The 25,902-nt window shown below is 43.9% G+C and overlaps 1 protein-coding gene across 1 annotated transcript in view; it reads right to left on the bottom strand.

Annotated features, from left to right (window-relative positions):
* Window positions 1–3,355: 3,355 nt before the first annotated feature.
* The window catches only part of LOC115462198, a 62,254-nt gene continuing 39,707 nt past the window's right edge, over window positions 3,356–25,902 (bottom strand). The window contains exons 4-6 of the mRNA XM_030192213.1: window positions 23,123–23,223; window positions 11,013–11,189; window positions 3,356–3,527 (exon numbers count right to left, since the gene is read on the bottom strand). Coding sequence (XP_030048073.1) covers window positions 3,356–3,527; window positions 11,013–11,189; window positions 23,123–23,223 — 450 coding nt within the window. The remainder of the gene's footprint in view (window positions 3,528–11,012; window positions 11,190–23,122; window positions 23,224–25,902) is intronic.

Here is a 25,902-nt window from a genome sequence, read left to right as displayed (position 1 = left end):
TGTAACAGTGCATGCTAATTACAAGGTAACTGCTCATCATACTTTAGTAAAATGACTACTAGGTCTCCTGCATAGTTGCAAGTACTGGTGCCATTCAGCCGTCTGGCTGACCCAGGCTTTTTATCATTATTTGACTTCAGCATTGCTAATTATGGGTTTTTTTCTTTTCTATTAAGATACTTTTTTCCCCATTTATTCATTTACAGATATTGTCAGACATCCAATGTCTGGCATACACAGGGTATAAACATGCACTTTGTAACCTGTTTGCAAAAACTGATACAAAATGATTACATTCAGAAGGTCAGGCAGCCAGGGATTTGCTTACTAAAACCATAGTTTAAAGAAATAGTGATAAGAAATACACAGCTGAGATTTATGCAGTTATGCACATACGTAATTATGTACACAATTAACGAGCATGTGTATAATCACCTAAAACTAAATTAATTTAGCGGCAGGTGAATCAAAGGGAAGATTGTGCATGATGGAAAATAACAGGGGGGGGGGGGGCGGGAGAATGTCAATGGGAAAATCTGATTTCTGTTTCTGGCTTCAGAGAACATAAAAACAAGGAGCTCAGCCAGTGGTGTGCTGGAGCAGGCTCTCACAGGCTCACAAGAGCCTGTTGTTAAGTTTTTAAGAATTTTGGGAGCCGGTTGTTAAAGTAGGGCCCTCCATGGCTACTTTAACAACTGGCTCCCAAAATGTGGGTTTGGGCCCCCTGCTGAATTATCTTTTACTTTGCTGGTGGGGATGCTGAGCCCTGCCAGCCAAGTAAATAGACTGCTGCTGCTCCCCGCTCCTTGTTTCCAGCTCTGAGCAGCAGGCTGGGACTTCTCCAGCATGTGTGAGAAGTTTCAGCATGCTGCTCAGAGCAAGACATTGGGAGTGGTGGCAGTCCATTTATTGGCTGCCAGCAAAGGTATGCCTAGCGTGCCCGCACAAAGGGAGGGAGGAGAGAGAGGCAAGTGTTGCTCCCCTTCATCCCGGCCACCCCTAGCCCTTCCAACTGCAGAGCTGGCTACGTCCGGAGAAAGAGCCTGTTGTTAAAAATTTACCAGCACACCCCTGAGCTCAGCTATTACTGCATAGAATGAGCAGAGACATGCAGAATGGCGAAGACAGAGCTAAACCCCTCCCATCCCTCCAACCCCTCCCACTTCTCCTTCTCTGCTAGGATTTTAGCAACATTCAGCCCAGTAGCACCTCCTAGCTCTCCAGGTCTGCCATGGCTTCTGACACTGAAATCATGGAGTAGACTGAGCGACAAGGTAGAGCAGGTGAACAATAAGATAATGGATAACAGAGGATCACAGGAGTTACTCTCCACATCTCATACTGCTTTATTAAAAGCATCTTTGTTATGTTATGTTATGTTATGTCATACAAGACTTCTATTCTGCAAATACCTGAACGGTTCTATAGGGATTACATTATATCAAGAAAACTGGACAAAACAACAATCCTGAATTACAATCTAAATACAGCACAATCTAATTTTTGAGTAATACATACTTCTTAAATAATAAAGCTTTAAGAGTCTTTCTAAATACCAGGTTCTCTACCAGATTTCCCAAGCACTAAGGTACATGCTGCTCTCTAGGGTGTGCTCCTATGGCAAATCATGGAGTATAATGAGGCAAGGGGAAAGAAAGTACAGTAAAACCTCGGTTTTCGTTGACTTCGGTTATCGTCGTTTTTTTCTTCGAAAAATTTGTCTCGGTTTTCGTCGGTTCCCTTGGATTTCATCAGCGTGCCCACACTGCTAATTTTGCGTTCTCCTGTGGCGTTGTTTCTCGTTGTGTGATCATCACCTCTAGCTCCATCATGGGTCCAAAAAAAGTTTCCACAGCCAGCAGCCCTTCGAAGAAGAAGGCCAGGAACACGATCGAGTTGAAGAAGGAAATCACTGAAAAATACGACAGCGGCATTAAGATTGCTGAAATCAGCCGCATGTACGGGAAGTTGCCATCCACGATAAGTTTCATTGTGACGAAAAAGGTAGCAATAAAGGAGGCTAATGTACCAAAAGGCATGAATGTGCTAACGAAACAAAGATCGCAAACAATTGAAGATGTGGAACAGTTATTATTAATTTGGATCAATCAAAAACAGTTAGATGGCGATTCTGTTTCTGAGGCCATCATATGTGAAAAGGCCAGACTGTTGTATGCCGATCTCATTAAGAAAATGCTTGGGACGAGTGCTAGTTTACTAGAGGGGCATAATCAAACACGAACGCCCATCTCCATGGGCGTCTATGTCTGAGAACGGGTATGTGAAGGGGTGGGACAGACCGTATTTTCAAAAACAATGACCACCCATCTTTATTTTCGATAATATGGTTTGTGCCCAGCAAATGCATCGGAGTTGTGCGGATTGAGCTGGGTGGCTTTGTTTTTTAGCAATAATGGAAACTGAAGGCGCCCAGCTCAAAAACAAACAAATCCAAGGCATTTGGTCGTGGGAGGGGCCAGGATTCGTAGTTCACATGCCAGGACACCAACCGAGCACTCTAGGGGGCACGTGTAACAATTAAAAACAGAAAGTCAAATACCTCCCAAGTCCATAGCTCCCTTCCTTTGGGTGCTGAGCCCCTCAAATCCCCCCAAAACCCACTGCCCACAACTCTACTTCATTACCATAGCCCTTATTGCTGAAGGGGGGGCACCTACATGTGGGTACAATGGGTTTGGGGGCGGTTTGGAGGGCTCCCATTTACCACCACAAGTGTAATAGGTAGGGGGATGGGCCTGGGACCACCTGCCTGAAGTCCACTGCACCCACTAACAACTGCTCCAGGGACCTGCATACTGCTGTGATGGAGCTGGGAATGGCATTTGAGGCTGGCATACAGGCTGGAAAACAAAGTTGTTAAAGTTGGGGTTTTTTTGGTGGGAGGGGGTTAGAGACCACTGGGGTGGTCATCCCCGATTCCCTCCAGTGGTCATCTGGTCATTTAGGGCACTTTTTTGGACTTGTTCGGGGAAAAAAGGGTCCAAAAAAAGTGACCTAAATTCGAGCTAAAACCACATTTCTTTTTTTGATTATTGGCCAAAGGCGCCCATCTCTCCTCGGCCGATAAACACACCCCAGTCCCACCTTCACCACGCCTCCAACACGCCCCCATCAACTTTGTTCGTTCCCGCGACGGAGTGCAGTTGAAGACGCCCAAAATTGGCTTTTGATTATACCGATTTGAGAGCCTTTGCGAGATGGGTGCCTATCTCCCGATTTGGGTCGAAATCTGGGCGCCCATCACTTTCGAAAATAAGGCGGTTAGTGATTTTAAGGCCAGCAGAGGCTGGTTCGAAAAATTCAAAAGGCACACTGGCATACACCTCCAGGATAATCAGTTGCCTCTTAAGTGCCTCTTGTTAATGGACAATGCTCCTGCACATCCTCCCAGTTTGGAAGACGCATTGTTGGAGGAGTTCAGTTTTATCTCAGTGAAGTTCTTGCCCCCTAATACCACACCACTCATCCAGCCCATGGACCAGAATGTCATTTCAAATTTCAAGAAACTGTACACAAAAGCAATGTTTCAAAGGTGCTTTGAGGTGACATCAGATACAGAATTGTCCTTAAGAAAGTTCTGGAAAAACCATTTCAACATTCTCAACTGCATTAGCCTCATAGATAAGGCTTGGCAGGGAGTGACATCCAGGACGATGAACTCTGGCTGGAAGAAATTATGGCCAGGATGTGTGCATGAGAGAGATTTAGAAGGGTTTGAGCCTTCACCTGATGACCCTACACATGTGGTGCAGTCAATTGTTTATTTGGGGAAGTCCATGGGTTTGGAGGTGAGTGGTGAGGATGTGGAAGAGTTGGTGGATGGCCACAGTGAAGAACTCACCACTGAAGAGCTGCAAGACCTTCACCTAGAAGTGCAACAGACGGCAGATGAAGAAATTGCTTCAGATGAGGAGGAAGAGACAGGGGAGAATGTGCCTTCCTCAGAGATTAAGGACATCTTCTCCATGTGGAGTAAAGTACAGGGGTTTGTGGAGAAAAATCACCCAGACAAAGCTGTTGCAGGCCATGTCTGCAACTTGTTTAATGATAATGTCTTGCCCCATTTTAGGCAAATCTTAAAGAGGCAGCAGATACAGACCTATTTGGACAGCTTTCTTGTGCGACATGGGTCCACTGACTCTGAAGCAGGTCCTAGTGCCAAAAGACCAAGAAGGCAAGTGACCCCAGATAATGCCTTGATACCTAAGATTCCCCTTCCAAACAATAATACGCCAAAAGGCTGAAGGATTCATCCCCCAACAAGTCTTCAACTGTGATGAAACTGGCCTCTTTTGGAAGTAAATGCCATGTTAAATAAATGTTCCTTTATTCTTTACATTAGTCTTTTATATTCATTTTATATTAATTTCTTATTGCCTCGGTTTTCGCCGATTGTTTTCGGACAGATTATCGACGAAAACCACCGAGGTATTACTGTAGATGGGAAAGGAAGGGGAAGAGGAAGGCGGAGGAGAAAGAAAAGCAGGGTCAGGTGGGGAAGGGAGGGCAGAAAGGGCATTTTATGGGGAGGGGGGAGGTATGCCTGATGGGGGGAGATGGGAGAGAATAGACTTAGAAGCAGACATATGTTTTAGGATGAGTAGGTAGCAGAATACAAAAACTTGTCAAGGAGTATTAGCAACAGCTAGACATCAACCATCAAAATAATCCTCCACTTACATTATATTAATTATTCTTAGGATGATTGAAAAAAGGAAAGGACCTCAGATATCCAATCACAACTTTTGGCTTTTGAAATTTTCTGTTTTTAATGGCTATTTTGTCAATCACAGGTCTAAAAAAAACCCCTTCACCTTGCATCTTTTTTTTTATGATCAAATTATTTATTGAGTTTTGCAAAATTACATCATAATGTAGCAAAGCAAACAATATAAAACAGAATGGAACAGAACATATACTGTATATCGCATAATCAACTTAGGACAATGCCTGATATTAGCAGTTGTTAAGCATGACAACAATAATTTGGATCAAGTAGCAAAAGAATAAAAGTTTAATAGACATATTACCTACTGGAATGCCTTGTATTTCACTATTCTCCCTGATAGCTATGAATAATAGTTCTAAAGCCAGAATAAATAAAACTACTACTACTACTACTACTACTATTTAGCATTTCTATAGCGCTATAAGGCTTATGCAGCGCTGCACAAACATAGAAGAAAGACAGTCCCTGCTCAAACAGCTTACAATCTAATAGACAAAAAATAAAGTAAGCAAATCAAATCAATTAATGTGTACAGGAAGGAAGAGAGGAGGGTAGGTGGAGGCGAGTGGTTACAAGTGGTTACGAGTCAAAAGCAATGTTAAAGAGGTGGGCTTTCAGTCTAGATTTAAAGGTGGCCAAGGATGGGGCAAGATGTAGAGGCTCAGGAATTTTATTCCAGGCATAGGGTGCAGCGAGACAGAAGGCGCGAAGTCTGGAGTTGGCAGTAGTGGAGAAGGGAACAGATAAGAAGGATTTATCCATGGAGCGGAGTGCACGGGAAGGGGTGTAGGGAAGGACGAGTGTGGAGAGATACTGGGGAGCAGCAGAGTGAGTACATTTATAGGTTATTAGAAGAAGTTTGAACAGGATGCGAAAACGGATAGGGAGCCAGTGAAGTGACTTAAGGAGAGGGGTAGTATGAGTAAAGCGACCCTGGCGGAAGACGAGATGGGCAGCAGAGACAGAGGGCATTCCTGTCTTCTACCCTAGATGTGGGAGAGGAATACAAGACAGATCTGGATTGGGACAAGTTAGAGACTTTACAAAAGATTGAATATGATCAGTAGAAGCTTTATATTGGGAAGAAAATATTGATTTAGTCTACATAGTGATTCATAATTTCAAAGTTTTTGGTTAAGACAGATCCATTGTGCTTTATAGCATGTATATATACAAAAACCAAGACTGAAAATAGCTAACAATGATTTCAACCCCACACTATTAAACAGTCCACTAAAGTGTTAAATTGTTTTCTTTTTTCTTAAGTGTACTCTCAGTAAAAACCACTGTTTTCAGGCAAACACATTTCTATTGCCCAGTGGCATAGCACTTCTTTCATCGGGCTACTCTTTTTATATTATTTTGTGTATACGTGCTATTGCATACCATATAGTGATACTGCTACAAAATGAAACTAAATCAAAATCAAAAAACGTGAACTTATCTTTAAACTTTTGTCGGCACTCTGTAATTGAATCCTTATATTAATTTCTCAAGGTAGCATGTATGACAGTCTTCTTCCTAGAGCCTTTAAGGTAGTTGACTAATATTTTTCCTGTGAAATTCTATAAAAGTCGCCAAAAATTGCGAACATATATTTGGACATATGTCCAAATTGCACATGCAATTTCATTAAATAACAAGCTAATTAGTGCCAATAATTGACTTTTTAACAAGCAATTATTGGCACTTTTTAAATTTAATTGAACTTTACACATGAATTTAGGCGCGGGATCCACACCTAAATTTTACATAAAGGGGATGCAGAAATGGGAGGGTGATGGGCAGAATTGGGGCATTCCTAAAATTCAAAATATAGAACAGGAAAAGTTCTCTACGATGACGAATCACAGAAGGCAAAAGTAGAGACTAATAGTCTCCAGTGAGTCTCCAGTGGTGAATCGTCTATTAGTCTCTACTTTTGCCTTCTGGCATTCCTAAAATTAGCATGTATTGTTATAGAATAATGGGGATAAGTGCCTAATGTAGGTGCGTACATTTGCACCATGTTTCAGTTGGTGCAAATGGCCGCACCTAAAGTTAGGCGCAATTCCTGGATGTAAGCACTATACTATAAACCAAGCCTAACTTTAAGCATGCCTTATAGAATAGTGATTTTTTTTTTGGCACAGATTTTTTTAATGACACATATAGAATCTCTAGCCCTTTCAGTTTTGTTAAACTGCAATTTCAACTTTTATGTTAAGTTCTCTTTCAGCTCAGATAACATGTATTTCCTCTCACACAGTTTTATTTCAGATTCTAAGTTTTCTAATTCACTTCTCCATTGCTTTTTTTTAAGAAAAGCAGAATAAGCAACTATCCCAAGTAGTTTGAAATGAAATGTCATCAGAAACATTAATAGAAAAATATTGTTGTAGATTTTATAATCTTTTTAATAAAGGTATCATCCTGACATAAGGCATCATTGAAGTGCCAAAGATTAGATTTTGTGTAGTAGGTGTCCATTGTACTTAACTGCAAAATAATACCATATATATATTGAGGCTCAGTTGAAGCAGACAAAAGAGAATGGACTAAAGATTTAGATATAAACCAATATCTAAACAGGAGTGGGATTTCTGGGGCATAGAATAAAAAAGTATAATCTAATGCATCAGGATTTAAAATGCACCAGGAATCAACCAAACCCCCAACCCTTAAAAGATTAGTGTGAGATTTAGGAGATTTTAACCTGGCTGATTTCCTATCTAGAATCGGGTCTAGTGAGAGGTTCATATCACCTCCCATAATGATATGATCAACATCAATTAATGAGAGTTAATGCACTACCTATGTCTTTAAAAAATTGAGGCTGATCATAAATTGAGGCATATATATTGATTAGTGCAAAGCATACATAGTTTATTTTAGCAATAACAATAACCTATCTACTTTCACTTTCCCACTTCAAAGCGAAGTCACAGAATCCATTTACGCGACATATAGCATGAGCTAATCTTTAGAAAAAGACCCCCTAAATGGCCCCACAGCATGTATCAGTTGCTGCTCGCTGCAGGTGAAGATCTGCTATTTACAAGGTATGCAGGAGAGAGAGTTGTTGGGAGTTTTCAGCTGGTGGGGTTTGGGAAATCCCTGCCAGCCTCATTATAGGTGGGTGTGCTGCTACTGGGTGGGCCTGAGCACAAAGTGGGTGGGCCTAGGCCCACCCGAGCACACCCTTGGCAACGCCACTGCTCTGTTAACACAACTTTCAGTCTTCAGTTTATTAAGCAGACTTGTGATCATATAGATAACAGATTCCCAGATCAAGAAATCAAAAACATAGTGGAACCCTACAAGCAAAAGTATTAATTTTACCAAAATATCTCAATCTTTGGAGAAGAGAGCGCAAAGATCTTTCTGTAACCCTACAAAGATATGTTACTTGAATGTCAACATGGGTTTATATTTCACTCTCCACAAACGGATATCAAATTTTCTTTGTTTACTCCATAAATACAATATTAAGAGGGTCCTTTTACTAAGCTGTGATAAGCACTAACGCGTGCTTACCACACACTAAAAATCACTACCAAGGGATACGCGCAGGCATCCTGCGGTAGTTTTGGGATCAATGCACGCTTCCCACCAGCTAAAAAATAGAATTTATTTTTTAGTATTCAGGGCAGAGAGTAGGCATGTTCTGCTCTAATTGGTTAGTGCAGTTACATCACTGCTTGCTAACCAATTAGCAAATGGTTAGTATGTGAGTCCTTACCACTGACAAAGTAGGTTGCACTAAGGGCTCACATGATAATGGCCATGCGCTAATGGGGAAATTAGAGCATGGCCATTAATAGAAAATGGGACCATTTTACTGCCATGCTAAAAGTGGCCTCAGTGAATGGGAAAGACTTGTGCTGGGGATAGTGCTGGCCATTTTTTAACACTGCTTAGTAAAAAGTCCCCTAAAAGCATTGTAATTGTTTATGCTTTATTTATATTCTGCCTTTCTCAAGGTCGAGTACAATATAACATTTATAATACCGAATATAAACAAATCAAATTACGACATGAAAATTAAAAACAATAACTAAAATATATAAAACTATCTAAAATCAAAATGAAGTTTTAAAAACTCTAAATTAATTAAAACACAACCTCAAAATAAAAGAAAAAGAAAATAATTTACAAATAAAAATAAACTGACAGAAAGATATATATCCTTATTGCTCAAAGTTCCCTATCATGACCAGATAATCCCTCAATCCCAAACCTGTGATACAATCTCTTCCATGTCCATCCGCCCTTTGTGGCTAACATCTTCTTCAACAACTATGTCAAATAAAGCACATTACAAATAGACGTGAATGAATTTGTTCATCCAACTTTGAATCTTATGCATAAATTGAAGACTTATACTGACTGTAATTCAATGGGTGATATTTATGGAGTCATCTGCCCTTGTTCCCTGTTGTACATCTGGAAGACTACTCAAGATCAAAACATAAATTACTTAACACTGTTCAACATGACAAAATCATAAGGAGTCAGTGCCATTAACAGCATATTGGCAGCTAAAAGCACACACCATCTCTGATTTGCACTATAGTGTGGCTGAGCAATTGTGTACTGTTGGGAATTTACCTCAGAATTTGTTATGGTGTGAACAAGAATATATTTTTAAGTAGTATATGCTTTCCCTTACTGACTGAATTCAGATCTTGATTGCAGTGGGGGGATTTTCTGAGCCAATCAAATCATGTTTAAAAGGTGCATGCTTAGGAAGGCCAGCAACAGCCAAGCCAAGTTCTGGCCACCAGAGGAGGATGTCACCAGCTGGTGGGGCTTGGGAATCCTTGCCACCTACACCAAGAGTGCACTAATTTTGGATGGGCCTGAGCCCTAAGTGGATGGGCCCCTGCCCATTTGGGTCCACTTGTGTCTACACCACTGCTGGGAGAAAGATACTTTTTTCTAGTTAGCTATATTCTTTGTAGGCCTAAAAATAATTATGCAAAAAATGTCCTATATGACTTTTTCTTTAGGAAAAAACTGCCAGACGATTGTTCAACACTGTGTCATAGTCTTCATCTCATTGACCATTATTTCCTTCTTCCACATTTGCCAGCGCAAAGCAGGGTCCAACAGATGGCAGTTCACAGGTGAACTCATTCAGGCCCTAAACAGTTAATGCAGGAATTGGCATGTGTTGCTTCAAAACTGTCAAATGCAGAATGCCAAGAAATGGATGAGGATTGCACCTTACAGTAGTTACCACAATGCAATAAGGATTTTGCAGTTATTTGCCAAAATTAATGTACGGTAACTGCAAAGCCTCTACATTAACTGATGAAGGAGTGCCCAGCATTTTCCCAAACAGTTAACACAGAGATAATGCACTTCCTGTATGTTAACCCTATAAGAAGATGCTGGGCATAACCTCGACAATTAACGTGGTTACCGTAAGTAAATAGGGCCCTTGGTCTCTTTTAAGGTGCTAAAGTTGTAATGTAGACTTGGGCATCTGATGATATTAAACGTAACCCACATTCACACATTGGGGGTAATTCTGTACAGATCACATTTATGCTCCTAACTTCAGCTGTGAGCATTTATGCCAGTTCAATGGCTGGTGTAAATACCCGTGGTTAACTGTGGAATTTGAGCGCACAACTTATAAAATAAAAACAGAATACTAACTAAGGGCAGTTACGCATGTAAGTGCTAATTGCTGCTAATAGATTCAATTTTGGCCAATTATAGCCTACTATTGTTCTTTAATGCCAATTATTGGCTTATTATTAAATTATGTGTACAACTGACTTTATTTTATAACTTGCACACGCAAATGTGTGAACTAGTTGTACATCTGGGCATGCAACTTTCTAGAATTAGGGGGATTACACCCCATAAAGTAATACCTCTTCCATCATGCACCCTTGTAATAATATTAGAACGCCGGCTAGCTGTACAAAGCACTGACAGATATTTCTAGAATTTATGCCACTCTTGAAAGATACACCATACAACAATGAAAATAACTCCAGGAACAAGACAACAAAAAGCTGCAAATTCTCATTATATTACCTTCCAAAAGCCCTTTGAAGCTGTGAACAAAAAAAATAAAACATTCTGCTTAATTACAGGTCATGAGTTAACATCATAGAGAAGACAGTCTTTGCATCTGTTCTTTGGGATTCCCAACTGCCACAGACATTGTATTTGCCTCACAATACAGCTGGATAGTACAATGGCAGCTGACTAAGGTACACATGCACATTTCCACACACGCAACAATGTACTCTGGTGTCCCTACCTCTGCTTTGCTTTCTCCTTGAGTTGCGTGTGAACCTGTGAGGCTGTCATCATGATCCTCTCAGTCTGTTTTCTGTTAATGGGGTCCAGCCAGGCTGGAAGCCCAGATGGCACAGGATCCCGAATTGCTGCGTATAGCTGTTCGAATTTTATTATTGCCTTGTCATTTAACTTCAGCCTGTTATAGAGAACAGCACAATAATCTCCACTGGTCGCACTGCTTGATTTTCAGTGTGATTTGTTACTTTGCTCAAAACGTTGTAAGACAAATTCATAATGAAACGACTTTTATTTATTTATTTATTGCATTTGTATCCCACATTTTCCCACCTTTTTGCAGGCTCAATGTGGCTTACAATATATCATGAATAATGGAGATATGTAAGTTTAAGTTTTTCTTCTCGCCATTGCTGTCCACAAATGAAAAAGACAGTATTAAAAGACAATTTAGTATTTCTGTAATAGAAAAATTTTAAGTACATATCATTCATGCACAAAATATATTTAGGATGATATTCAAAGTAAATTATAGGGACCTTTACTAAACCTTAGTGTGTGCAAAATGCTGTGCATCTTATTTTATACCTATGAGCCACATGACAGTGCACGCTAATCAGTGCGTTTTTCTAGGAAAAAAGGTGCCGGTACTCAAATGCTAGGCCACCCTTCAGGGGTGGGGTAATCACTGAGGGACCCACCCCACAATAGCCAGGCCACCTGCAACCAGTCACAGAATCTATGACAAGGCAGAATTGGTGTGTAGAGCCTGAGCTCTTTCATTAAAACTTGGGGTCCATGGGTCAATTTTAGCAGACAATGGAAAAGGTGCCGGTACTCAGTACCCCCAAGTACCCCCTCAAAATAAGCCCTGACGCTAATATCCATTAGCACAAGTTAAGCTTTGGCAAAAGGGCCTCTGTATTTTCATTGTGACCATATAGTTAGCCTATCCTTGTATTTCAAAAACATTTGAAAAATATCAGGCAATTTAAATCGCTATCAGGCTTATTTTTGAAAGAGAAGGGCGCCCATCTTTTGACACAAATCGCAAGATGGGCGTCCTTCTCACAGGGTCGCCCAAATCGGCATAATCGAAAGCCGATTTTGGGCATCCTCAACTGCTTTCCGTCGCGGGGACGACCAAAGTTCACGGGGGCGTGTCAGAGGCATAGCGAAGGCGGGAAAGGGGGCGTGCCTAACACATGGGTGTCCTCGACCCATAATCGAAAAAAGAAGGGCGTCCATGACAAACACTTAGACGACTTTACCTGGTCCTTTTCTTCTTACAACCAAGCCACAAAATTGTGCCCTAAATGACCATATGACCACCGGAGGGAATCGGGGATGACCTCCCCTTATTCCCCCAGTGGTCACTAACCCCCTCCCACCTTCAAAAAATTTTTTTAAATATTTTGTCCAGCCTCTATGCCAGTCTCAAATATCATACCCAGCTCCATGACAGCAGTATGCAGGTCCCTGGAGCAGTTTTAGTGGGTGCAGTGCACTTCAGGCAGGCGGACCCAGGCCCATTCCCCCCCTACCTGTTACACTTGTGGTGGTAAAATGTGTTGCCCTTCAAAACCCACCACAAACCCACTGTATCCACATGTAGGTGCCCCCTTCACCCATAAGGGCTATGGTAGTGGTGTACAGTTGTGGGGAGTGGGTTTTTGGGGGGGCTCAGCACACAAGGTAAGGGAGCTATGCACCTGGGATCAATTTTTGAAGTCCACTGCAGTGCCCCCTAGGGTGCCCGGTTGGTGTCTTGGCATGTCAGGGGGACCAGTGCACTACGAATGCTGGCTCCTCCCACGACCAAAGGGCTTGCATTTGGTCGTTTCTAAGATGGGCGTCCTCGGTTTCCATTATCGTCGAAATTCGGGGAAGACCATCTCTAAGGTCGACCTAAATTTCACGATTTGGGCGTCCCTGACCATATTATCAAAATGAAAGATGGACGCCCATCTTGTTTCGATAATAAAGGTTTCCCCGCCCCTTTGCCGGGACATCCTGCGAGGACATCCTCAGGAAAACTTGGGCACCCCTTTCGATTATGCCCCTCCACGGAGTCCTTCTACTAAGATGTACTAATGGATTTAGCGTACACTAATGATTAGCATGCCCTAAATGATAAGATGCCCATTATTCCTATGGGCATCTTATCATTCAGTGTGTGCCAATTGTTAGCGCGTGCTAAATCTGTTAGCGAACCTTAGTAAAAGTTTCTCTAAATGACCCCATATTATCCATATAAAAAGAGGGTAGGACAGGCAAAAACATTATGCAGATAACATTGATAGTCAGTGACTATGTGAAGCTCAATTCCAGGTTTCCATGTCTGCAGCATCTTATAACTGATGCTTCTTAGAACAACATTTCTCCCTATCCCCATACCCCCTGGCAAAATCAGACCCCTCCCCACATTCCCTAACATCAACATGAAATCCCTCCTTATCCTTGCAACCCCCCATCCCATATCAATATCAGCTTCGCCAAACCTCTCCTGCATCCTCCTGAACAGATACCAGCTTCTCCCAACCCCCTCCCCCATCATTCCTAACAGATATTAGCTTCCCCTAAACATTGTCACACCCCTGAGAAAGACATGAGTCCTCCATTCCCACACCTTTTACAAAGGCAGCCTCCCCAAAGAGAATTCCCACTCTGACCCTCCCACAGTTCTTACCAGAGGTCTCCCTGCTGTCTAATAGGAGGTAGAATGGTAGAACTGAACTCCAGTCACTCCTCCCCTTCTGGTGCCGAGTTCAAAATGGCAGCAGTTGACCTCTTGGAGTACTACTGGTAGGGTTTAAGCTGCCAAATAAAGGCATAAAGTACCCTTATTTGGCAGTTTTTACTATCAGTAATACCACAAGTCTACCACTAGAATTTGGTTGGCATCATTTTGAACCCAGTGCCAGATGAGACCAGAACCTCTGACCCTCTCCCCTGTAAGACCTGGCAGAGGGTCAGGGATAAGAGTCTGGGGTGCAGAGATGAGGGGCTTATGTATTCATTGGGAAGGTGTGGGGATGGTGGGGGGGTCATGTCAGTGTTGGGAAGATGCAGAGGTTTTCATGGAAGTTTATGTTGTTGGAAAGTGCAAGTGAAGCTGATACCTTTGTTAGGGGGTTTCAAGGGACAATATTGTTAATGTTGGGGTGGCATTGTGGGAATGGGGAAGTTCTGTCAACCTATGCACCTGCTCCTGCAAGCTGGCACTTATATGTATAAAAATTAATACAGAAACTTTTAGGTCTATACCAGTGGTTCCCAAACCTTTTCCACTGCTTACTAAAATTGACCCATGGTCTCTAAGTATTAATGAAAGAGCCCAGGCTCTGCACACCCCAAATGCCAACACAGAGTATTTACCCCGCACTCCAATGGGAAACAGAATGTACCATGGAATTTTTATGGATAGAAATTCCATGTGTGAAGGGAAAAAGAATAATTATAGAGGAATATTACTGTTTGCCTGGCCAGAATGAACACATAAATGATGAAGTATTAAAAGAAATGAAAGAATCTAACAAATTTGGCAACACAATAATAAGGGGTGATTTCAATTATTCCAATATTCCAATTGTCACATCAAGACTTGCTAGGGAGGTAAAGTTTCCTCCACAAATGTAACAGGTGGGGGGGGGGGGGTATGGGCCTGGGTCCACCTGTCTGAAGTGCACTGCAGTACCCACTAAAACTGCTCCTGGGACCTGCATGCGCTGTCATGGACCTGATTATGACATCTAAGGCTGGCACGACATATTTCTAAAGATGTTTTTTTGAGAGTGGGAGGAGGTTAGTGACCACTGGGGGAGTAACGGGAGTTCTAGTTGCTCAGGTTTCCAACCAGTTCTATAATAAGGGGGCAGTTTTCAAACAGCCTGCAAGTTGCACAGGAAGTTTTAACGCACACATGGGAAGGGTGATTCTATAACAGGGCACCCAAATTCATGCGCCACTTGAACATGTAAGTGTACAGAATACAGTCACACTCCTGGGTAAGTGTGCATATGTGCATAAGTGATGCAAAACATCTAAATCCTATTCTGTAAGAGTGCATGTAAGTAGAATAGCGCATAATTGCAAGAGGGACATTTGCATGGGTGGAGCATGGGAGGGGCATGGGTGGAGCTGGCTCTCCCAGGCGCATAATATGCGTGCCAAAGCACTGAATTTAAAGGACCAGCAGCCTTGGGCAGGACGCCGACATTCCTGGATGATGTTCCCTCTGCGGAGGCACTTATGGTGATACAACCTCCCCTACCTTACCTTCACAACTGCTCTGCTGCTTCCTGATTAGCATTGCCCAGCCCAGCCTCAAGAGTCCTGTCTTCAGCCCAGCCTCAAGTGTACTGCCTCCAGTCTAGCTTCTGAGTTCCTGTCTCAACCGTAGTGTTCCATCTCTAGCCTTGTCCTGTGTTCTGGTCTCGAACCCTGCCTCAGAGGACTGGTGTCCAGTCCTGCATTCCAGTATCCTGCCCTGTCTCAAGGGCTCTTCTCAGAGCCAACCCAGGACCCGGTCCTGCCAGTCCTGCCCCCAAGGCTTTTCTCAGAGCCAATTCAGGGCCCGCTGCTGCCGGGCCTGCCCCCAAGAGCTCTTTTTAGAGCCATCTGTTAGTCTCCTCTCCTTTGCAAGTGACTCATCAGCCATCTGTTGGGACCCTTCTGAACTCCAGGTTGGGAGCTCGGTGACAGTCCAAGGGCTCACCATCCAAACCTGTGACAACAATTCTGGCGATGGTCTTGTTCCCTCTCTTCTCTCTCTTTCAGGGTCAGCATGTAATCAGTAAATGGGTTTTCACCCTGCGAATGACTGAAAATGCATTTACATAAGTACATAAGTATTGCCACACTGGGACAGACAAAAGGTCCATCAAGCCCAGCATCCTGTTTCCAACAGTGGCCAATCACAAGGTCACAAATATCTGGCAAGATCCCAAAAAAGTTAAATACATTTTATGCTGCTTATCCAAGAAATAACAGTGGATTTTCCCCAAGTCAATTTAATAATGGTCTATGGACTTTTCCTTTAGAAAGGCATCCAGACCTTTTTAAAACTCTGCTAAGCTAACCGCCTTTACCACATTCTCTGGCAACGAATTCCAGAGTTTAATTACACGTTGAGTGAAGAAAACATTTCTCCAATTCATATTAAATTTACTACTTTGTAGCTTCATCGAATGCCCCCTAGTCCTAGTATTTTTGGAAAGAGTAAACAAACGATTCACGTCTACCCGTTCCACTCCACTCATAATTTTATAGACCTCTATTATATCTCCCCTCAGCCGTCTTCTCCAAGCTGAAGAGCCCTAGATGCTTCAGCATTTCCTCATAGGGAAGTCATCCCATCCCCTTTATCATTTTCGTTGCCCTTCTCTGTACCTTTTCTAATTCCACTAAATCTGTTTTGAGATGCGGTGACCAGACTTCAACACAATATTTGAAGTGCAGTTATACCATGGAGCGATACAAAGGCACTGTAACGTCCTCATTTTTGTGTTCCATTCCTTTCCTAATAATACCTAACATTCTGTTTGCTTTCTTAGCCACCGCAGCACACTGAGCAGAGGGTTTCAACGTATCATTAACAATGATGCCGAGATCCCTTTCTTGGTTGGTGACTCCTAATGTGGAACCTTGCATTATTTGTATATATTCTTTTTTTTACATTTGTACCCCACACTTTCCCACTCATGGCAGGCTCAATGCGGCTTACATGGAGCAATGGAGGGTTAAGTGACTTGCCCAGAGTCACAAGGAGCTGCCTGTGCCTGAAGAGGGAATCAAACTCAGTTCCTCAGTTCCCTAGGACCAAAGTCCACCACCCTAACCACTAGGCCACTCCTCCACTGCATTATGTAGCTATAGTTCAGGTTTCTCTTTCCCACATGCAGGGCCGTGCTAACCCACTCAGCAGGGTAAGCATGGCAGGGGGGCGCCTGCCTTTCAGGGGCGCCGCCGCCGGCCGAGTCAATTAAAAAATATAAATGTAAACCTCACCTCTCTCGCGTAGTCGCGTTGGCGCCTATATGCGCATGTGCCGCTGCTGGCTCTGGTTGCTGCCTTCCCGTGCGCAGCGCTGCCTCGTTCCATTGGTGACTGTTAGCACCGCCCCCCAGCTCTTCAACGCTTGCGCTTGGAGCCTCGCAGGCAGTCCAACTCTGGAGGACTTTGGGGGGGGGCATAGGCGCCCCGTATAAGAGGCTTGGGGAGGCTAGCCCGCCACTGCCCCGCCCCCCCGCCGCCCTCCGTACCTTTAAATATTATATTTTTGCTGAAGTTGCGGGCAGCACCGGCATTGAAGGCATCAGCAGGCTCATCGCGCTTCCAGCAGCCTTCCCTCGCAAGTCGGATGATGGCTCCGCCCTCATAGAAACAGGAAATACGTCAGAAGAGGGCGGAGCCATCATCCGACTTGCGAGGGAAGGCTGCTGGAAGCGCGATGAGCCTGCTGATGCCTTCAATGCCGGTGCTGCCCGCGACTCCAGCAAAAATATAATATTTAAAGGTACGGCGGCGACGGAAGGAAACGAGGGCAGACGGGAGAGGAGAGGAGGGTTGCTGCACATGGTGGAAGAAGGGGAGAGGAGAGGGCAGGGGAAAGGAGGGTTGCTGGACATGGGTAGATGGAGGGAAGGGGAGAGGAGGGTTGCTGCACATGGTGGAAGAAGGGGAGAGGAGAGGGCAGGGGAAAGGAGGGTTGCTGGACATGGGTAGATGGAGGGAAGGGGAGAGGAAGGGTTGCTGCACATGGTGGAAGAAGGGGAGAGGAGAGGGCAGGGGAAAGGAGGGTTGCTGGACATGGGTAGATGGAGGGAAGGGGAGAGGAGGTTGCTGCACATGGTGGAAGAAGGGGAGAGGAGAGGGCAGGGGAAAGGAGGGTTGCTGGACATGGGTAGATGGAGGGAAGGGGAGAGGAGGGTTGCTGCACATGGTGGAAGAAGGGGAGAGGAGAGGGCAGGGGAAAGGAGGGTTGCTGGACATGGATAGATGGAGGGAAGGGGAGAGGAGGGTTGCTGCACATGGTGGAAGAAGGGGAGAGGAGAGGGCAGGGGAAAGGAGGGTTGCTGGACATGGGTAGATGGAGGGAAGGGGAGAGGAGGGTTGCTGCACATGGTGGAAGAAGGGGAGAGGAGAGGGCAGGGGAAAGGAGGGTTGCTGGACATGGGTAGATGGAGGGAAGGGGAGAGGAGGGTTGCTGCACATGGTGGAAGAAGGGGAGAGGAGAGGGCAGGGGAGAGGAGGGTTGCTGGACATGTGTAGATGGAGGGAAGGGGAGAGGAGGTTGCTGCACATGGTGGAAGAAGGGGAGAGGAGAGGGCAGGGGAAAGGAGGGTTGCTGGACATGGGTAGATGGAGGGAAGGGGAGAGGAGGGTTGCTGCACATGGTGGATGAAGGGGAAAGGAGAGGGCATGGGAGAGGAGGGTTGCTGGACATGGGGAGAGGAGGGTTGCTGCACATGGTGGATGAAGGGGAGAGGAGAGGGCAGAGGAGAGGAGAGTTGCTAGACATGGGTAGATGGAGGTAAGGGGAGAGGAGGGTTGCTGCACATGGTGGAAGAAGGGGAAAGGAGAGGGCAGGGGAGAGGAGGGTTGCTGGACATGGGAGAGGAGGGTTGCTGGACATGGGGAGAGGAGGGTTGCTGCACATGGTGGATGAAGGGGAGAGGAGAGGGCAGGGGAGAGGAGGGTTGCTGGACATGGGTGGATGGAGGGGAGAGGAGGGTTGCTGCACATGGTGGATGAAGGGGAGAGGAGAGGGCAGGGGAGAAGAGAGTTGCTGGACATGGGTGGATGGAGGGGAGGGTGGAGTGAGGAAGGAGATGAGATGATGGAAAAGGAAGAGAGTAGAAAAACTGCACATGGATGAAGAAAATAGGCAAAAGCTGGATCCACTGGACAGTCAAGTTTGCAGAGGACAAGAAATGAAGAAGAAAGGCGGAAAGTAAACAAATAAGGAAGCCCTGGAAACGGAGTTAAGAGGACAGATAGCAGCAGAATCGGATACTGGGCCAGCACAATCAGAAAAACAAAGTCACCAGACAACAAAGGTAGAAAAGATCATTTTATTTTCATTATAGTGTTTGGAATATGTCCACTTTGAGAATTAGGTGTTCAACATTAAAAGTTTATTTACTTATTTATGACATTTTATCCCACATTAAACATGAATTAGGATGTTTTGTGGCTCTACATGAGAATTGTGATATTATGATCCCTTGTTTCAATATTGTTGACGGTCTGCATTTTCCGTATGGGTGGTATATTGGTGTATTAGTTTCTGCCCAGTGTAATATTTATGGTACAGTAAGGTTCTGAGTGTGTTTTTGCACAAAGTTGTGCATAGTGTTTTGCAGTTGAGCGATTGTGCTTAGAATATGCTTTGAGCAACCACTTTATTCTTTGACATATGATACATAACTAATATCTAAATTTAATAAAAGGTATTAATTGTGACATTTATTTTTTTTTTCTGTGTGTGATCAGACAATTATGGATTTAAGCTCCACCCCAGCCCCACCCCTAACCCCGCCCCTTTAGCCTCCCCAAACAGTTGGGCCACCGACCGCCTATGGGGGGAGGGGTGTTGCCGAGCCGAGTGCCGACGCCACGTTAGTGCTGCCCTACAGGAGAGAGGATAGGCGAGCCGGCACCGCGCTGCTTGGATCCGCTGCTGTTCTGTGGCAGTGGCGTGGACTGGACATCATTGGTAAGGTTTTGCCTGCCCTTGTTGTTGTACTTTTCATTATAATGGCTGCTGGCTGGCGTGGCGTGGTGGGCCTACTTTAAGTACATTTGAGGCTGCAGGTTGGGTGGGGGAACTGGAACCACCAGGCCAGCTGGGGAAGAAGAAAAGAAAGACAAGGCAGGCAAGGAAATTTCTGTGGGGGGGGGGGGGGTGGAGAACAAGCTAGAATCAGGGAGGAATGAAGGAGGGGGAGAGTAAGGGCAGGAAAGGAAAATAAGAACTGTTGGAACAGAAAGGCAAAGAGAAAGATTGGAAAAACAAGGAGGAAATTTCTGTGGGGGGGGGGGGGGGAGGAGGAGGGGAGACCAAGGCAGGAGGAAAGGAACAAGGAAGATAAGCTGATGAGTAATAAAATGGATTTTAAATGATAAGCAGTAGTCATCTGCTATAGAGAGATTCTATTCGACATGAGGTTTGAAGTGGTAGTGCTTAAATATAGGTAGCAAGGAGGGTAATCAATCATGTGATAGGCTTTCGGTTTTGTATAGTACTACTACTATTTAACATTTCTAAAGCGCTACTATGGTTATGCAGCGCTGTACAAGTTAACAAAGAAGGACAGTCCCTGCTCAAAGGAGCTTACAATCTTAAGGGACAAGAATGCAGTCAATCAAATTGGGGCAATCTGGGTTTCCTGGTTAGTCCAATGGTTAGGTGCCGAAAGCAACATTGAAGAGGTGGGCTTTAAGCAAGGATTTGAAGATGGGGAGGGATAGATCCTGTGTAGTGTTATTATTTAGTGTTTAAGATGGATGATTACGGTATGCCTTCTTGAAAAGATCTGCACTCCATCTTTCAGCTCCTATTTCCTTTGCATCTTGTGCCAAACTGGGGGGGGGGGGGGCGCCAACTGATAGTCTGCAGGGGGGCACCAGAGACCCTTGGCACGGCCCTGCCCACATGCATCACTTTGCACTTGCTCACATTAAACGTCATTTGCCATTTAGATGCCCAGTCTCCCAGTCTCGTAAGGTCCTCTTGTAATTTTTCACAATCCTCTCGCAATTTAACAACTTTGAATAACTTTGTGTCATCAGCAAATTTAATTTCTTCACTAGTTACTCCCATCTCTAGACTGGAACCTCATCTGGAGAAATGCACTATAGAAAATCAAATTGGTTTACTTGATACATACGATCATGCCTTCTTTTCTAGCATTCTTCTGCTGACATACCTGAAGAGAAGCTGATGATACTGCTTGGAGCTAATGAAGCGGCCCAAAAATTTGGTCAGCAACATAAGTAGCACATCTCTGTAAAATCAAATATAAAGTCCTATTTATAATTAGGTGTACACATACTTTGACATTTATAAGTAGGACTTCTAATTTTAGTTTTTAAAAGATAAACACCAATAAGACACCTCCAATAAACATTTATGTTAATTTTGTTTAGTGAATAAACACTAGAAAAACATCACTTCACCTAGTGCTCTCTCACCACTCTCTTGGCTTGTCTTGTATCCTTCATTTTGCACCTTTTCTGTTCAGATGACTTCCAAGTGACAGAAGCATACACACTTGATTCTACCAGTTATGAAACCCAGCAATAGCACCTGTGGTGCAAAAACATCAATAAACACTCAGGGGCTGATTTTCAAAAGAGATTATCTGGGTAGCTACCCAGATAAGAAGTCCTGGTGAACCCCATATTGAGTAGCACTAACCAGATAATGCCACTGAATATTTCCTCTGATCACTGTGGCACTGCCAGTACAGTCCATGAGCAGAGCTGAGGAGGAGCTGGAACATTCAGTAATATATGTGAGTCAAATAGACAAACAGTGGATCCAAAAAAGAAGTCCTCTCCCAAATGGTGTTTCCTAAACAAGGTCTTTATTCAAATCAATAAAAACAACCTGACACAAATTGTGTTTTGGCCGTAGTGGCCTGCCTCATGTCGGGTCATTTTTATTGATTATTTATTTTTGTTACATTTGTACCCCACACTTTCCCACTCATGGCAGGCTCAATGTGGCTTACATGGGGCAATGAAGGGTTAAGTGACTTGCCCAGAGTCACAAGGAGCTGCCTGTGCCGGGAATTGAACTCAGTTCCTCAGGACCAAAGTCCACCACCCTAACCACTAGGCCACTCCTCCACTTTAAATAAAGACCTTGTTTAGGAAACACCATTTGCGAGAGGACTTCTTTTATGCATCCACTGTTCATCTATTTGACTCTCATTTCTCCTGTGGAGAGATCACCTTCTGTAGGTATTTACATTCAGTAATATATCAGGATAAGGATCTGCATAACTTAGGACAGAAAAAAGGCTGTCCTACATGTATGTGGATCTTTACACCACACAGAGATTTCAAGAGGCCATGATTTGGGTATAGTTTGGGCAAGACTTGGGCAGTGAAAAGATGTGTACGAGGGAAAATGCCCATGTTGTATTTTACACGAGCTCAAAGGCAGGCATAGGTTTTACAAAAGTGCTTGTTTTGGCCAGGACTTTGTATGAGGGATTAAGGGGGTTTATTTCCACCTTCATTAATTGGCAGAACTTACACATGTAGGCTTCTAAAATGGAGCAGCTACATGTGGAAGTGGTACCAGATAGGGGCGTAGCTAGGTGGGGCCCCGGGGGCCTGTGCCCCCACAGATTTATTCCAGGCCCCTGGTTTTGCTGCCAGGGGTCCCCAACCTCTGCCAGCTGAAGCCTTATTCAACGCTGGTCTCCGGAGTGCCACGTTCGCATGCTCAGTTTCACTTAAAGGAACATGCAGGACATCAGGACTCAAAAAAGCACAGATCAGCAACTAACGCAGCGCGCCAGAGACCGGCACTGAAGACTTCGGTTGGGGACCCCCGCCAGCAAAGGTACCTTGCGGCGGCGGCGGTGGGGGGAGGGGGTCAGAAGTGGCATGGGAGGGGCAGCAGCTGGGGGAGACGGGCTAAAATGTGCACCCCCACCTTGGGCTCTGGACTCCCCTCCCACTAAGGTCTGGCTACGCCACTGGTACCAGATACAAGTGGAATTTGTGAAATCACCACTTTGATGTGGCAGATGTGAAATCGACACTTCCACGTGTAGTGCCACCACCTCCAAAAGGAAGCTGTTGGATCATACTGTTCATTTTTTCAACGTGTATCTTTGTGAAATGGCTGCTACTGCTGCACATGCCAGGAAATACACACACACTCATGAAAGTATTGTAGAAAAAGCTCTGTGTTGGCAGACCCTTTGCTAAAATACAAACCAGACCTGACTCATCCCATCCTGGACGTTGATCTCTACATTCTATGTTAAATGGGATTTATAAGATGCTAAATTAACACACAGTTTTTAGTGTTCATAAAACATTGTTTTGGTCAATGTGTCTCTCAGGTCCTGTGTTTGAGTAGGTACATACCTGTTGACCTGGCCTTTACCCTCAGGGTCATTGTTTTTGAACATCTGCCTTAGAGTAAAATATCCTCCAGTTCTCATCTTTTCACGAAACACATATTCCAACTAAAAGAAGAATTTGACTGAAGTCAGGTAATAAAGGTGAAAATAACAATGGCTTCCTGGATTTGTAACTATTAACTTTCACTATTACAGCAGAAAAACAGATAACTCATGGTAATTCTGCACATCTTCCCCTCCTACATAGAATTCTTCATGATCTATGCAGAATTTAGCATAGGAACCAGAATAAAACAGCAGCAATAGCTGTGCAAGCCAAAAGGAGGAAATAACAACTTCTTTATCTGACCCTGTGTGTACCTGTGGTGTTCCTAGCCTGTTTGGCACCTGGGGCAGGTCACCGTTGCACCCCCCCCCCCCCCCCGAAGAGCATCACACATACCCTCGGCACATCACCCGCTCCCGAACTGCATCACACACACACCCCCAAAGCGCATCACCACACCTTTCCTCTCAGCAAGGGGGTGTGCGCAGCAGGTGCGCAGTTGTCAGCTCTGCTAGTCCCCTGCCCCAGAACAGGAAGTAACGTTAGAGGGGGCAGGGGATCCGTAAAGCCAACAGCCTCGCACCTGCTCTGCGCACCCCCTTGCTGCCTGCACCCGAGGTGGACTGCCCCTACCGCCCTGCCCTTGGTACGCTACTGGTGTGTACAATGAAAGAGAGGCAGAGTCAGCTGCAGGAGCTAGAAAACAAGGAGGTTATAGTTGCAGCATTGGTCCGCTACAGCCAAAGGAGGAAACAAATCAGGAAATGCCAGGGAGCATTAAAAAGCTGCATTAGTGCAATATAAGATCTGTTAAGAGAAGCGATGTGAGGAGAAGGCGGCTCCACGCTGAGTGTCATGTTTGGCTTTAACCCAAGTCCCTGATGAAAGATTTCTTGAAACCCGTGGTGTCGGGCGTTTCCAGGGGAAGCTGGCCAATCGGTCTCATTTATGTTTAAATGAGCGTGAAGACAGTCGTCAATGATGTTTTTCAGATAAGTTTTGCGTTTTTTATTTTGGTCTATTGAGTAGCAGCACTAAGCACTGAGCACATTAAGTATAGCACGTTTGAAAAAATAAGAGAGTAGCCCGATGAAAGAGGTGCTATGCCACTTGGCAATAAAACAGTATTGCCTAAAAAACAGTGGTTATTGCTGAGGGTACTCTCAAAAAATTAAAAAAACACAAATAAACCCTTGAGAAACAATATTTTGAAAACAGAGACACAATTTTGAGCTCATTGTTTGGGTTTCTAGTATTAATAGATGTGTTTTACCAGCAGTTAATAGTCTTGGTTCTATTTTGTTGTACTATTACTATACACCATAGACTGTGGGGTTGATTTCTGATTTATCAGGGAGCATTTATTGACATGTGCAGTCTATCCCATTCAGCCACCACCTTCAAGGTGAGGCAAAAAAAAGTAACCCCCTAGAATTTTTTGCTATTTTCTAAGCAACCGCTTTGAAGTTAAATGAAAAAAGTTATGTACTTAAACAACATTTAATTATTTTAAGCTATGTTGATGTTACTGACATTTTAGCGTTACTACCTAGTGATTTTTGAGCATTAAAAATGTTTGAGCTAAAACACAGTAAAATAACACATTCAAACAGTACAATTCACAAACGTCTACCCCCAGCTTTAAACACAGGCCATCGGTTGCTTTGGGAAGCCCTTAACAGCCTTGTTGATTGGTCCCTGTGTCAGGCTGTCCCAGATCATTTGCAGCACTTCCTTGAGTTGGGTGATTGTTTGCGACTTTGGGTGGAGCTTGTGATAAGCCTCTGATATTGCTCTCCAGATAAAAGTCTATGTCACTGTGATGTCATTAATAATAAGCTGGTCCTCCTTTTTTTTTTTTTTTCAAATCATGGTAGTTTTACAGTGCAAACATTTTTGTACATGTGAAAATCATTGAGCAGTCACACTAAAAAGTCTGTAACTCCACTGTATTTAAAGATAATCTCATCCTACTCGGCACATAAACATAGATAGTAACAACAAATAAATCTGTAAAATTTTCTGGCCCATTAAAAATAGCTTTTTTTTCCCAGCCACGGTAAAACTGGCCCAGTGTGCACCTAAAAGATGTGCCCACACTACCACAGGCCACTTTTTACCATAGCTTTGTAAAAGGACCCCTTACCCTTTTTTTTTGCCTCACCATGTATATTGCTACGTGGTTTAAGTTGGCAACATTAGCGTTAAGCACGAAGGTATTACGTGCCCACTGGCTCAGATCCCTTGAGAAAGCGGCAGCGAAATAGGTGCCTGTTGGGGTCCAATGAGCTTTAAAGTAAGTGGTACTACATACTGTGAGCTTTGTGCCAATCGCTAGTCGCTCTTTATAGGATTTTTCAGTGTCAGCACTGAGTTTAGAAAATTTTTGAAAAAAAGATGCAAACATAGTGATAGGTAGGAGGGGCTTTTTTGTCGATGATTACAAACAGTCACACATGGGTTTCATTTACATACCTGTTTGAAGGCCAGGGAGATATGACCCAGTGACCAGTAAGGCATTTTCTCCCTACTTATTTATATTCAATTGAACATTACACGTCTACTAATTGTGTTGAGTTGATCATATCGAGGAAGTAGACTGAGAGCCTTTACATTCATTAAGTTAGGACAGCCATTTTGCTGTTATCTGCATAGCTATAATAATAGTGGCAAGTATCATCAACTATCTGTACAGTTAGGCAGATAATCCAAGCTCCACCCTCACCCTAGATAGTGCC

This window comes from Microcaecilia unicolor, chromosome 2 (genome assembly GCF_901765095.1).
Source record: "Microcaecilia unicolor chromosome 2, aMicUni1.1, whole genome shotgun sequence".
In the NCBI taxonomy this organism is placed as follows: Eukaryota; Metazoa; Chordata; class Amphibia; order Gymnophiona; family Siphonopidae; genus Microcaecilia; species Microcaecilia unicolor.
The sequence above is the reverse complement of the archived record's forward strand: the minus strand, read 5'-3'. Positions and strand labels throughout refer to the sequence as shown.